This window comes from Papaver somniferum, chromosome 10 (assembly GCF_003573695.1).
Source record: "Papaver somniferum cultivar HN1 chromosome 10, ASM357369v1, whole genome shotgun sequence".
Classification (NCBI taxonomy): domain Eukaryota; kingdom Viridiplantae; phylum Streptophyta; class Magnoliopsida; order Ranunculales; family Papaveraceae; genus Papaver; species Papaver somniferum.
The window spans coordinates 87,337,519-87,350,737 of record NC_039367.1 but is presented as its reverse complement, the minus strand read 5'-3'; the positions used below and the strand labels follow the sequence as shown (position 1 = coordinate 87,350,737).

The 13,219-nt window shown below is 37.6% G+C and overlaps 1 protein-coding gene across 1 annotated transcript; it reads right to left on the bottom strand.

Moving 5' to 3' along the window:
- Nucleotides 1-1,644: 1,644 nt before the first annotated feature.
- LOC113315878 lies at nt 1,645-2,366 on the bottom strand. Its single transcript, XM_026564120.1, has 3 exons — nt 2,271-2,366; nt 2,093-2,171; nt 1,645-2,024 (listed from the first exon to the last, which is right to left on the bottom strand). The coding sequence occupies exons 1-3, from the start codon at nt 2,364-2,366 to the stop codon at nt 1,645-1,647; spliced, it is 555 nt and encodes a 184-aa protein (XP_026419905.1).
- Nucleotides 2,367-13,219: the final 10,853 nt, after the last annotated feature.

Below are 13,219 nucleotides of genomic sequence, written 5' to 3'. Positions count from 1 at the left end.
TCCCGACAAACTTGAATAAGGACTGATGTAAATGTATTTCTTTGTGCACTAAATTTCTACACATTTCTTTGTTTCCCCTAAATTTCAACAAGGGCTTAAAATGAGGTGTTTATCTAAATTCCGATGTTTAGATTCCATTCCTTCTGAACACCTGAAAAACTGTGAAGCTTTCATACATTACACAAGTCTTCAAAGTTTTCAACTTGTAGTGTAAAATTTGAGTTTGCAACAAATTCTGCTTCTCATTCAAGATTACAAATAAGCTTTTCAGCGTCACCACTTAAAGGATTGGTTACACCACTTACAAGATTATCGGTTGAGACAACTTGTACCATCCTACTTAAAGGAGATCCTAGCCGTCTAGGGATAAATTGATTAACTTTGGATTTTTCTTCACTATTTAATCTAACGACTCACAACGGACGGTAAAAAATATGAGGGCTGCTTAAGACATGCTTTCTTTACCACGTGGACTTCACGGCTAAGAAGACTAATGCTCCAGTTGAGATGTTTGTTGCCGAACTGACAACTACAGATGGGGTTCGTTGGGTCAAGTTTTGCAAATGCATGGGCCAAGAAACTCAATTTCAGGTTTGTATTTGTTCCTCAATATTATGAGTTATGACTAGTTATTGACAACTCTATAAATGAAGCAAATTTTTGACTAGTTGTTGCATTGGCAACTCCATGAATTCGTCTTGCAGGAGATAAAAACAACGGCTACTGTTATTGCAGGTCGTACAATGTTCAGTATCCTAGGAGTGGAGGATTCTCGCGTGGCCTAATTTAGGTTAGGGGTGCAAAAAATTTAGCTTGGGGTACAAAATATTTTTTTAGGGGTGTAAACGAGCAAAATTAAACTTGCAAAATAGACTAATATTTTTTATCAGGCTTAATTTAAGCTTTGGAGCCAGCTGAGGAATGCAAGTGCACACCCTTACAATGGGCTGGCTCCGCCCCTAGCTTCGAAGGATTATTTCTTGATTGTTGCATTGAACTTTTTATGAACATAACAATGCCAGTCATGTATTGAAACTTAATATAGAGTTGGACTACGTTTGACGCATACATAGTTTGCCTTTTTATATTTGTGCCTCTGAATGAAAATCTGGCCTCTGCACATGATTAAGAGCAAATTAAGGATGACATAATATTATCAGGCGCCTTTGTTTTTGGTTGTTTCATTCCTCCGCGAGGGAAGTACAGTTTCTAGTACTTTTTTTTTCTTCTTTTGACATCTAAAAAACTCAAAAAAGACTCGAGACTATTTGAACATTTTCCTGGTTTCTTCTGCTTTGTCCTCAAGATATAACAATTTACTTTGAGGAACGGATTTTTGTTTGATTTTGGATATTGTTGATAGACCACTGGTACCTGCATGCATTACTATGATATACGTTGCTGGAGAAGCGACAGAATTTGGTTTGGTTGATAAATTTCTCAATCCACACACAAACCGAACACAAACTGTGTTTCTTTTTTTTTCCTGGATTTTTCTCTACTGATCTGCAGAATAGTCTTTGCTCATGTTATCTAATACTGATGCACGCAGCGACTTTCTCAGCGTCCGAACCCTCGAAGAATTCAAAACACTGTCCAGAATTGCACCGCCAGAGTGATCTTAAGTTGACGTTCCAGAATTTACTATTCTTGATTGGTAGAGCCTAATCCAGACCAAATCTGGCTGTTAATTCCACTTCCCCTGACCATTGAAATGACATTGTTTAATATGCCAAGAGCATGTTCAACCTCTGGACTGATAACCACCTTCTTCTCTTTGCTAATCTTTTTCGCTGTTAAACGGGACGAAGATTGGTCAATAAGTTCAATCCCATTTCCAACCTCTTCAGATTTTATATGCTGTTCAATCTCTTCCTCCTCAATCTTTTTTTGAGAAGCCTGACTTGAAACGGACGTATCTTCCTGCTTACATTGAATGACCAGATGATCACTAAGAGACGGCTTGGGTGTAACTGTTGCATCAGCTGGTAAACTTTCGGTTTCAGATTTTCCATGGCACTTGTCTGCAGATTTCTCAATTCTAGAATATTTGGTTCTGAATTCATCTTCAATATATTCTCGTGATTCAAACCTTCACGTATTTGAACATACAATGTGTCCTTTAAGGCCTTGCCAAAATCCTCATCACCTTTAGTCGCGGATGCAACAGCCTAGATGACAACAGGACTTGGTTAATAGGAAAACAATTAAGCACTATAGCAGATACATATTTCACTCGGTTTGGCATAAAGAGAAAAACGAAATCGGACCTTTTTATAGAGCTCAAAACCACTGCCTATGATCTGCCTTGACAAAAAACTAATTAGTGACGGGGGTACAGAATCCAGCTTCATATCCGTTGTCATTATTGTCCTGCAAAATGCCGCCGTCGCCTATGAAATCACATTATTTTGGTAACTGACACAAACTTCACCATCTACGAACACGAACAAGAAATGCTTCTTGTATATTGACGCACCATACGTCAAGAACAAACCATTAACTGGAGAATTCTGCCTCCTTTATTTCAGATATCCCATCATTGGGGAACCCATGTGTACTTCTATCAACACTCTTTGTATCAGTCACCTGAATGTGAACAAAAGAAAAAGTCCTGAGTCCTTACTGTGCTATGCTGTTAACAAAAAAAAAAAACACCTTGAGAAACAAGGAAAAGATGAACAATATCAAAGTACCTACCGAATTCAAAACAAAAATAAGAAGATCATCTTCTAAAAATTCGACCTCGAAACAGTGCACAACAACCTCTCTAGCTGATAAAGGCCAGGCACACTTCATCACTTCAGAAAATCCCGTAAAATGAGTGTCCATCCATATTGTGTAGGCCTTACCTCACCAAAGCAATCTGTTCACCAATTCTATGACTTTGAAAGCAGGAAAGTTGAACTGAGGCCACCTAAAAGCAATAGTAACAGCAAATACAGTTATATCAAAAACTGAAGGAAAATTATATGCTGTACAATAAAATTTGAACATCTAAAACCAAGGAATGAATTATATGGAGACAGTTCTCTACTTCCCACCCAAGACATACACCTACAACCAAAAATCATGGCGAACTTAACAATTTTCTATTAACCATTTATGAAACCTCGTGTAGTTCAATTCAATAGAAGAAAAATATAAGTAGATCAAAGTTCACTCACAAACATCCATAGGCCCATCAACAAAACAAGTAGTGAATGTAACGGAGTCCCTTGAGGTCCTTCTCGATACATTGCACGATACTCCTCAGTATCTTGTTTCAACTGTCAGTAGAAAAATCCACATATCAATTAGCCTAAAAACATGAAGTTAGACTGAAATTCCATTCACTGATTTCTTCCTTAAACCCATTTAAGCATTTTCCTTAATTAGCAACAAATTGATAAAAGTGAAAACAAACAGGAGACCCAAAATTGAACTAACCCCGATTCTCCAAAGGCGATGAATGTAGGAGCTCATTCTTGAGACGGCACTTAATAGCTTCCTCATTTGAAAGATCGTGAGATGCTAGTGTCTTATCAAGCCTTTCTGTACTCCAAGATTTTTTCTTCGTTGCCCATTTTTGCATACCTTAGCATCCAATATGTGCTCTGCACTCCCCTTCAGAAACTCAACTTTGCAAATTTGCCGGTCTGTCTAGTTATTCTAAACCAAATACCCACCCGTTGAAGGTTGCAAAAATCCATATTATCCTGGAAAAAAGATGATAAATATGAAGAATTCAGACTCAGATACTACTACCCATTTATTAGAATTTACTAAATATTGAATTCAGATGCCCAATCTTTATCCGAACACACCTTAAAAGATTAGTCATTTGTTATCTTGTATATAAAACAAGCTTCGTATAGGGGCGGTAAGAAATGGTAGAGGGCCGGCAAGGGTGATAGTAATGTCCCTCTAATTGGTTAGGGGTATCCTATGGAGGTTGTTAATTGACCAGATTACCCTTTCCCTATTATTAACCCAATTAAAACTGATTTGTTTTCAAAACAGTTTTTTTCTAAAACTTAAACTTCATCTTCTTCTCCTCTTCTCCACTACCAACTTCTTTTCATCGTTCTTGCTCGATTAATCGGCGAGTTCAAAAATTGATAATCGTTGATTTGAAACTATATTAGAGATGTCGAAGAAGCAGGTTGTTAAAGATTGGTTCTAATAAACCAAATCCTCCATTAGGTCAAGAACATCAATTTAAGACTCCTCAACCATCAAAATCATTCACAATGACTTATATAAGGTATGTTTCGAAAACCCGTTTAGTATTTACTCTATTGTGTTTGATTTATGTTAGTTTTGTATGAAAATTAGGGTTTTATATCGAAATTGCATGTGACATACGGTTGAAAATAACCCACATACCAACCGTACCTGCAAAATTTGAAGAACATACGATTGGTATCATTACAAATACGAACCGTATGTTGAAAAAATTTAGAATTAGGTTTACATACGGTTCGTAACGAAACGTTAGTTACCAACAATATATCTTCCTGTGTCTTTTTTTTTGTTTTGTACGGTTGGTAATATATGTTGAATTACCAACCGATGTTGCATACGGTTGGTAATATATGTTAACTTACCAACCGAAGTTTTGTACATTTGGTTTTTGTTGAAGTTACGAACCGTATTTGGTCTACCAACCGTAAGTTAGTTACCAACCGTATATCTTCATGTGTCTTTTTTTGTTTTGTACGGTTGGTAATATATATCGAATTACCAACCGATGTTGCATACGGTTGGTAATATATGTTGACTTACCAACCGAAGTTTTGTACATTTGGTTTTTGTTGAAGTTACGAACCGTATTTGGTCTACCAACCGTAAGTTAGTTACCAGCCGTATATCTTCATGTGTCTTTTTTTTTGTTTTGTACGGTTGGTAATATATGTTGAATTACCAACCGATGTTGCATACAGTTGGTAATATATGTTGACTTACCAACCGATTCTGTGTACGGTTGGTAATATATGTTGAATTACCAACCGATGTTTTGTACTTTAGTATCTTTGTGTTTTGTTTTCCATATTATTTGTTATGCTTTTAGTTAATTAATCAATTGTAATGCTTGTGTAGGAAAAAGAGAGGAAATAACTTAACCCCGATTGATCATACGCCCACCCCTCGTGGTGACAAACATTTAGGATTTCAAAAAAGAGGTATCCACAAGGATGAGATGAAGAAGAAGAATAGGTTCGAAGAGGAGGAAGAAGAATCAAATGATAATGGTGGAGAGGAGGGAGAGGAATCAAATGATGATGGTGGAGAGGAGGAAGAGGAAGCAAATGATGTAGAGGAGGAAGATGAAGAGAATGATGAAGAAATGGAAGAGGAAGAAAATGATGAAGAGGAAGAAAATACCAAAGGAAAAGAGGTAGTTATTTATGTACCTCCAAGGCAAAAGAAAGAAAAGAAGCCGAGAAAGGAGCTCGCACCGAAAGGAATGCATATTCCTAAAGGAAAATAATTGTTGTTGCCAGCGAAGAAGAACAAAATTCTTTCGGACGAGGCTCCAGATAAGTCTTCAATCTTATTTGGTTATAAAGATTCATGGGCCGCAAAAGTCTGTCAGATAAGGGTATGATTTTTCTTTTTTTTCTTAGCATTCAATTTTTATTTGGTTAGCATTCAATTCACAATATGTGTTAATATTTTTGTATATTTGTGTTTTTAGGACCATGAAAGATGCATAAAATTGCTAAAGCGTCAAAGGTCTAAACATTGGGCATTAAGTAAAGAATGTGCTTTGGTGAGAGATCTAGTGGTTAGTACAGGATTGGGGCCCGGAATCCTCAATTGCCAAGTGGAGTACGATAGTGTTGTTGTCTCTGCCTTTAGGGAACGATATTGGCTTGAAACCGATACATTTCATCTTCCATTTGGAGAGATGACAATAACACCGGACGATGTGAAACAAATTACTGATCTTGAAGTTGAAGGACAATCAGTATTTGAAGGTTTCAACAACAACATGGCTTGGACGTACCTTTACGCTCTTCTTGAAGAAACACTTGGGTGGGGGAAATATGAAACTGAGATGGAGTTTAAGTTGGCTGGTGGTTATGACCCAAAAGAACAACATAAAATAAAAAACCCGTTGAAAAAGCTAATGTTGAAGAATCTAAGGAAAAAGTTTAAAGGAACGTTCAAGAGGGAAAAGGCATGTGAGGTGATTGATGAAATAACAGCTAAGCGTACAACCACAGCTTACATGTTGTATTCTCTTGGGACCGTATTCTTTCCCGACAACTCGGGAAATCGGGTGAATGTTCATTATCTACAATTGTTGAAGAATTTGAACAACATCAAAAACTATTCGTGGGCCACTGCCACCCTTGCATATCTACTTGATAGCCTAAGAAAAGCATCGAGGGTTGGAGCTACTGAAATTGCCGGGAATGTTGCGATTCTAATGGTAAGTTTGGTTAAATTTTTATTCAATTATATAATGGTTTGTTATATTTTTAGTCATGAGGCAATAGTTTATACTCGGCTTTTATTTTAGGCATGGGTTTATGACCACTTTCCTAGCTTGGCCCCTCCTACTAATTGGGAACCACATGATTATGGCCCTACGGGAAAGAAGTTCATGTTCACTGGTAGACAACAAAGGTTCAAAGACGACAAGCTCATTCGAATGAGGGAGCAAATAGATGCTTTCACTGTTGAATATGTTATATTTGACCCTTATGTGATGATCCACAATGGAGTTGATGTTCGTAAGTTCTTAGAGACCGAAGGCTACAACGGACATTGTATCATCCCACAGGTTACGTTATGACCAATCCTCGTCGCATTCTACGCCAAATTGGTCATATTAAAGTAAGGGATATCAAGGAAAACTTCAAATTATCCAAGGAAGGATCTGAGACAAAAGTCCCCACCATTTTACTCAACTACCGCCCAACTCCGATGGTTGATGCTTGGAACAATCGCCATGAAGAAAGATACCAACTCGTAGTGGCAGAGGCAATTCCTTGTATCAACACGAAAGAAGCCGCTACTGATTACACGACTTGTTATACTTATTTTGGTCATCCATATGTCATCAATAATGATCCGGAGGCCCAGCATGCTATTCTAAAGGCTGTAGGACAAAGGAAGGCAGTTCATGAGACCAAAGAGAAAACGGGTCTATTGGGTTTGTCTTGGAAGAAGCTATACTTCATGTCGGTACGTAACTTTGTTATCCTCATGACTTTGGATTTGAAGATTAATGTATATTATGAAATAATCTCTTAACACTCTTTTTGACATGTCAACAGAAAGAGCGAGGACAAGCTTTGGCAAATAGCACGACTTCATGCATACGTAGTAATGGTGTGCTTAAAGCTCCTCAACAAAAGATCTTGCAAGACCAAATAAGGAACTTGCATAATCCCAACATGGAAGAATTGTACGAGGGGTTGGTCATGGAAGAACGAGGCTCAAAGAGGAGTAGAGAGTCTCTTGGAGGTGCGAGTAGTAACCGTCGTCAACCTTCACCTGGCAGCGAAGAGACAAATGATGAAGAGGAGGAGAGCGGGGTGGGCCATAGCCGAAGAGGTGGTTGCGGTCGCGGTGGTCCTAAAACTCGTGGTGGTGGTACCACCAACAAAAGGGGTCGTGGCGGCCTCCATGCTTAGTTATGGTTTTATCTTAGTTGTGTGTTGTTAGTTATGACTGTCGACTTATGGATTTATCACATTTAGTCAAAATACAAAATACTCTAAAAACGGTGGATTTCAAATGAAGGATTTTTTGGGGACCATGGTTTTTTTGAGGGGACCAAGATTCCATCTTGGGTAAAGACATTGGAAGTAATTCTAGGTCACCCCTTATCTAGATATTTATTTAATACCTAATCTACCCTCCTAATTAATTTAGGTTATGATTAGTAAAATAATTTAGTTAAAAATAATTAGTGAGATTAAATTAATAGATGGGTTTATTATTAGTTAAGTGAATTTTTATGAGTAGAATTTTTGTGAGATTAGAGTTAGAGAAGATGAAGGAGAAAAACATGGAAAATAAATTTTTTTCCAATTCAATCCTCTCATACTATATTTGTTAATCTTCAAAATGATCCGGGTTTGGCTTATTTCTTAGATGGTGATTGTATTATCCAAGAAGAAACTCAAGATAAAACTCAAGATGAAAATGATGATTTTTCAACTGCATTTGGGATTGTTCGGTTACATTATGTGAAGAACATGTAACCGAACTCTCCTGAAGGTGTAGTTCGGTTTCCTTGTGAGGATGAAAAAGTAACCGAACTCATCTGAAGATGTAGTTCGGTTACTTGATCCAAACACGCAGGTTACCGAACTCCATATCAATGGAAGTTCTGGCATGCAGCGTTATGTTCGGTTGGTTCGCAACTAACCGAACTTTACATACAAAATAATTTGATATAAGTGTATACGGTTCGGTTGGATAGCAAAAACTGCGTGCTTCTGCGATCCAACCGAACTCAGATTAATCAGTTCGGTTGTTTCTTAAACTTGAACTTAGAGCGTAGCCAACCGAACCTAACAAGCCAAATAAATTCTTTCTATGTATTTAACCCCATAGTTCGGTTACGTGGAGGTTTTAAAATGTTTGCGATCGAACCGAACTCATAGGTCATAGTTCGGTTTTAAGACTAATAAAACCAATGGGAATAACAGTAAGGTTCGGTTACATAAAAAAAATTCTTTCTATATTTTTAACCCTAGAGTTCGGTTACATGGGAATTTTACAATGTTTTTGCGAAACAACCAAACTCTATTGGCTAAGTTCGGTTATTTTGGAACTCAATATAGTGGTCACAACAACACAGTTCGGTTAGACTGGATTTGTTTTTTTTTTCGGTTGTAAGGGTGGAGTTCGGTTACTTTGTAGTTTTAAATTTTTTTGCGAAACAACCGAACAGAGAGTTCGATGACTTAGTTTTAAATCCAATAAAACCGAACTGTTCTTCGTGTTCTTCATTTTCAAGAAGTTCGGTTAGTAAACTAGGTTTTTTGGAAAATCAGCCTAACCAACCGTATCTCTGGATTTCAAATTTACGGAGACATACGGTTGGTAACCCAAATACTCTACTAACCATTTATCTTCCTGTATCCGTATAACCGGGGATTTCAAATTAATCTTTATATACGGTTGGTAACGGCCTTTTTTAATACAAACCGTATCTCTGGATTTCAAATTAATCCAGAGGTACGGTTGGTAACGTCCTTTTAAATACCAACCGTATCTCTGGATTTCAAATTAATCCAGAGATACGGTTTGTAACTTCCTTTTAATTACTAACCGTACATGTACTTTCCCCACTTTTTGGCAGTTGGTTGCACTGACATGTACTTGTGCAATTTGAAAATATATCCGTTGAGAGTATCAATAACTTCAATTTCAAAAAATAGATCCGTTATTGAAGACTTTATATATATATATATATATATATATGTTTATCCTCCTTGCTTGGACTTACACCTCGACTTGAATTCCAAAATAGATCTCTTACCTTAAACTTTATTATGACTCCAAACCTTGAATTCACTTTGGAAGAAGATTTATGTATTTGGCGCAACTTTGTTCTATGCTATCCAAAAAGAGGAGAAGAACGACGTCGATGTGGTTTGGTGAGTACAAGTTATTTGAGTACTCTATTTGAAAACTTTTGTTCCGAAACCGGTAACCCTGATAACCGCAATGAAATTATGTTGTATGTTCGTTATGGAACTATTTGGGATAACGTTCAAGAATTTATGTCATTAGTTCGTATTATGAGTGAAATACGATTAAGGGGTGAAACTGACGCTGAAGTTTTAGAGAGCTCTATTCAAGAATGGAGGCGATGGAAAATGTCGAGTTTTCAATACTTACCTCATTTCAACATCCTTAAAGACTTCTATCGCACTCGTAGACCCGGATATTAGAGTCATTTTAAGTTGCATGAATGATTGAGTTGAAATTTCATTTATATTTGTAATGGTTTCATGGTTGTAGTGTTGGTTTAGTAATGAACATAATACTTTCAACATTCTTAATCATATCACATTTAGTCTAAATACAAAATACTTTCAACATTCTTTGAACTACTTTGAACATAATACTTCATTCATTCATTCTTCATCATTGCTCATAAGTACGAATTGCTTCGGCATAGATTGAATTATGGTCTTCCATAATTCAATCCTTTCCACAAATCGATTGCACCAAGTCTTGGGGAGTTCACCGTCACAACCAAATTCCCTCCACAATGGAGGTAATGGACTTCCTTCATGCAATCGGAGGCCAATGTAATGATTTCCTTCCACATGCCCCATTACAACTGTTTTTTTAATTGACAAGTCTTCGTCAAACGGAACTCTTGATGGTGCAAATGTAATGCTAAAGTCTCTGGAGATTAAATGAATGACGCAACCAAATGCGTTGGCGAGTAGTTGGCCACATATAGGCATGTGCATCCAATATTCCCTTGTCAAACATATGTTTCCGGTTAACCGCTTTTCCATTTCCTTAAAGCTCTCATTTAACACCTCATCAGTTTCGTTTCTTTCAACTCTCATCATCGGCTTATAGAAGTCGCGGTAACCACGTAATTCCATTAAATTTTTTTGCCTTACGTAAGTAACTTGGTCACAACCCCACCCTATCGCGTCTTCAAAGGGTCCAAGTTGATCCACGTAGACGTGGTAACCACAATTACCATCACCATGAACATCCTCCGTGGCCTTGATATAACCACGAATATAGTCGGGGAAAAAAATAAGGTAATATTCATAGAGAATGTAATTGTTCCGGCTATATCGACCATTCTCGTCTCTAGGGGGTGCTTTAGTCAATCCTTTTAGAACAATCATCTCCTTCTCCTTGTCAGCACTTGACGGAATTATTTCAACCATCGGACTCTTTCCATTGTTCCTTACTAATTGTTTAACACCAACTCTACCAACAAGCCTTTTTATTGAACTATTTTGGGAGGAAACCTCGGGACCGACATTGGAACCTTTACATTTAAATTCATCATCTTTATCTCCTTCTTCTTTGCAACCATTTCCTTTATCATCAACTTGGTTGCTTTGTTGTTCTTTAGAGCAATATATCGGACCTTTTCCTTTAACATCAATTTTGCTTGTCGTACTTTCTTGAGTAGGAAGATCGGTACATCTTTGTTCTACATTTCGACGGCTTGGTTCCCCTTTATCGGCTTGACCTCTTTTTCGTTTGTTTCTACCTTGCACATCATCCTCGTCCATCTCATCCTCCGCTTCATATTCCTTTTGCAACCATTCATAACCACAAGGATCTCTTTTCTTTGATTCTTCCTCCAATTCCCTTTCTTTTTTATTTCCTACATACCTCTTTTTTTTGGTAGGAGGCCTCCCCTTACTCGTCCCCTTTGGTGGTTTCTTGATATCATACCTAAATTGTGGATATACGAAATCTCTCAAGCTACTCAACCATATTTGCCTTTGGCCTTGGCTTAGTGAAGCATATTTCTCTTCTAGAGATCTTCCAATCTCGGTATCGGCAAACGTTCCTCCTAATTGATCATCAAAAATTGTTTCACGGAAGGATAATTGTTTCCAAAAGGGATCAACATCTTGAATAGGGATCACTTTGTCTTGGTACGTGGCTATAACATGCCGACATGGGAGTCCCAAACTTGTCATGTTTGGACAAACACACTCTTCTTCATAATCGCCCCATTCATAATGTTGGACTTCATACATTATCTTCTCAATGGCTTTGTGCGAAACTTGATGTGTAATTCCCCTTAGACACTTATTGTCTAACCATTTGGTGTGTTGCTTGCACTTGCTTTTTTCAAAAGACTCAGTAACTCTATCGTGATCACTGAGGAAATACGAATGCATGGCTTCGAATAACGTAACTAACCCACCATTACAACTATGAAGTTTCTTCTTCAACCGGTTGTAAGATGACTCCACAGTACTTGTAGCTTGGTTGTCATAGTGCTTATATTGGTTAGTGAACGCCGATATGAACTTCTCTTTGTGCGGATCCAACCAATTATCAAACAAATACTTCACAACACTTGGAAAACCTTTTTTCCAATGAGCCACTAACATACGAGCTCTACCCTCGTATTCATCCACGGTAATAGAATAGGTTAAGGCTTTCCACTCTGTTTTAAAACTTTCCCATTTTAGTTCCGCCAACTTGTCATCCTTCTTAAATTTCTCTTTGGCTTCATCTTGTTTATGTAGCGGTAGTTTCTTTATCCTATCCATTTCGCTTTTTTTGTTTGGGCGGACAAGGCGCATGCACTTAGTTTCAATACTTTTCCACAAGTGGAATGTGCAAAGAAGGTTATGAGATTCTGGGAAAACCCTCCTTATTGCATTCAACAAAGCTTGTTCCTTGTCGGTAATAATGACCTTTGGATTATATCCCTCTACGTAGAATAGCTTCACTTGGTTCAATGCCCACACATAGCTCTCTTCGAGCTCATCTTTCAAGAAGCAAAAACCAACACTAAAAGGAGCATTGGTAGAAGTTTGCCCGACAAAGTTCAACAATGGCATCTCAAACTTGTTGGTTTTGTATGTGCAATCCATTAGAAAGATTTGATGAGAGCACGGTTCCAACTTCACAAACTCGGGATTAGCCAACAAAGGATGTCTTATTCTTCCTTTATCATCATCATCGTGGAATACGGAGTAGTTAAGCATCTCCCCCAAATACTTTAATTGTTGCATTTCGTGCCTTTGTTCCCATTTCTTAGCCTTGTATTTTTTTCTTGCATTGTAGATATTATCCAAATTAGAAGCATTTTGAGGGTTTCTTTCCTTTAAGTGTGCGAGGATATCAATCGGCTTCATACGAAATTGTGTCAGTGATTCTACGATATTCTATTCTTCTTTGGTAAGGCGTCCAGCATAAGCGTGTGATAGCAAACTCTTCGGTATATGGTGGTTATGACTACCACATACAACTTTCTCCAAAAACCACCTCTTTGCCTTGTTCCTTTTAAACTGAAGCTTGAAGGGGCATCCTGTCTTCTTACTGAAAGTAGTATTCTTCCTCTTTGTTTTTGCTACTTGCAAGGTATCCTTTTTTGCGTGACTTTTATGTTTTCCACTACACTCGCAAACCATTTGAAAGGCACTATCATTAGTGGTACCATTATAAACTATGATACACCTAATCAACTTGCCTCGTTCTCTAGCCCACTTATTTGCATCGTCTTTCTCCTCCCATGTCTCCTCGGTTAAATAGTGAG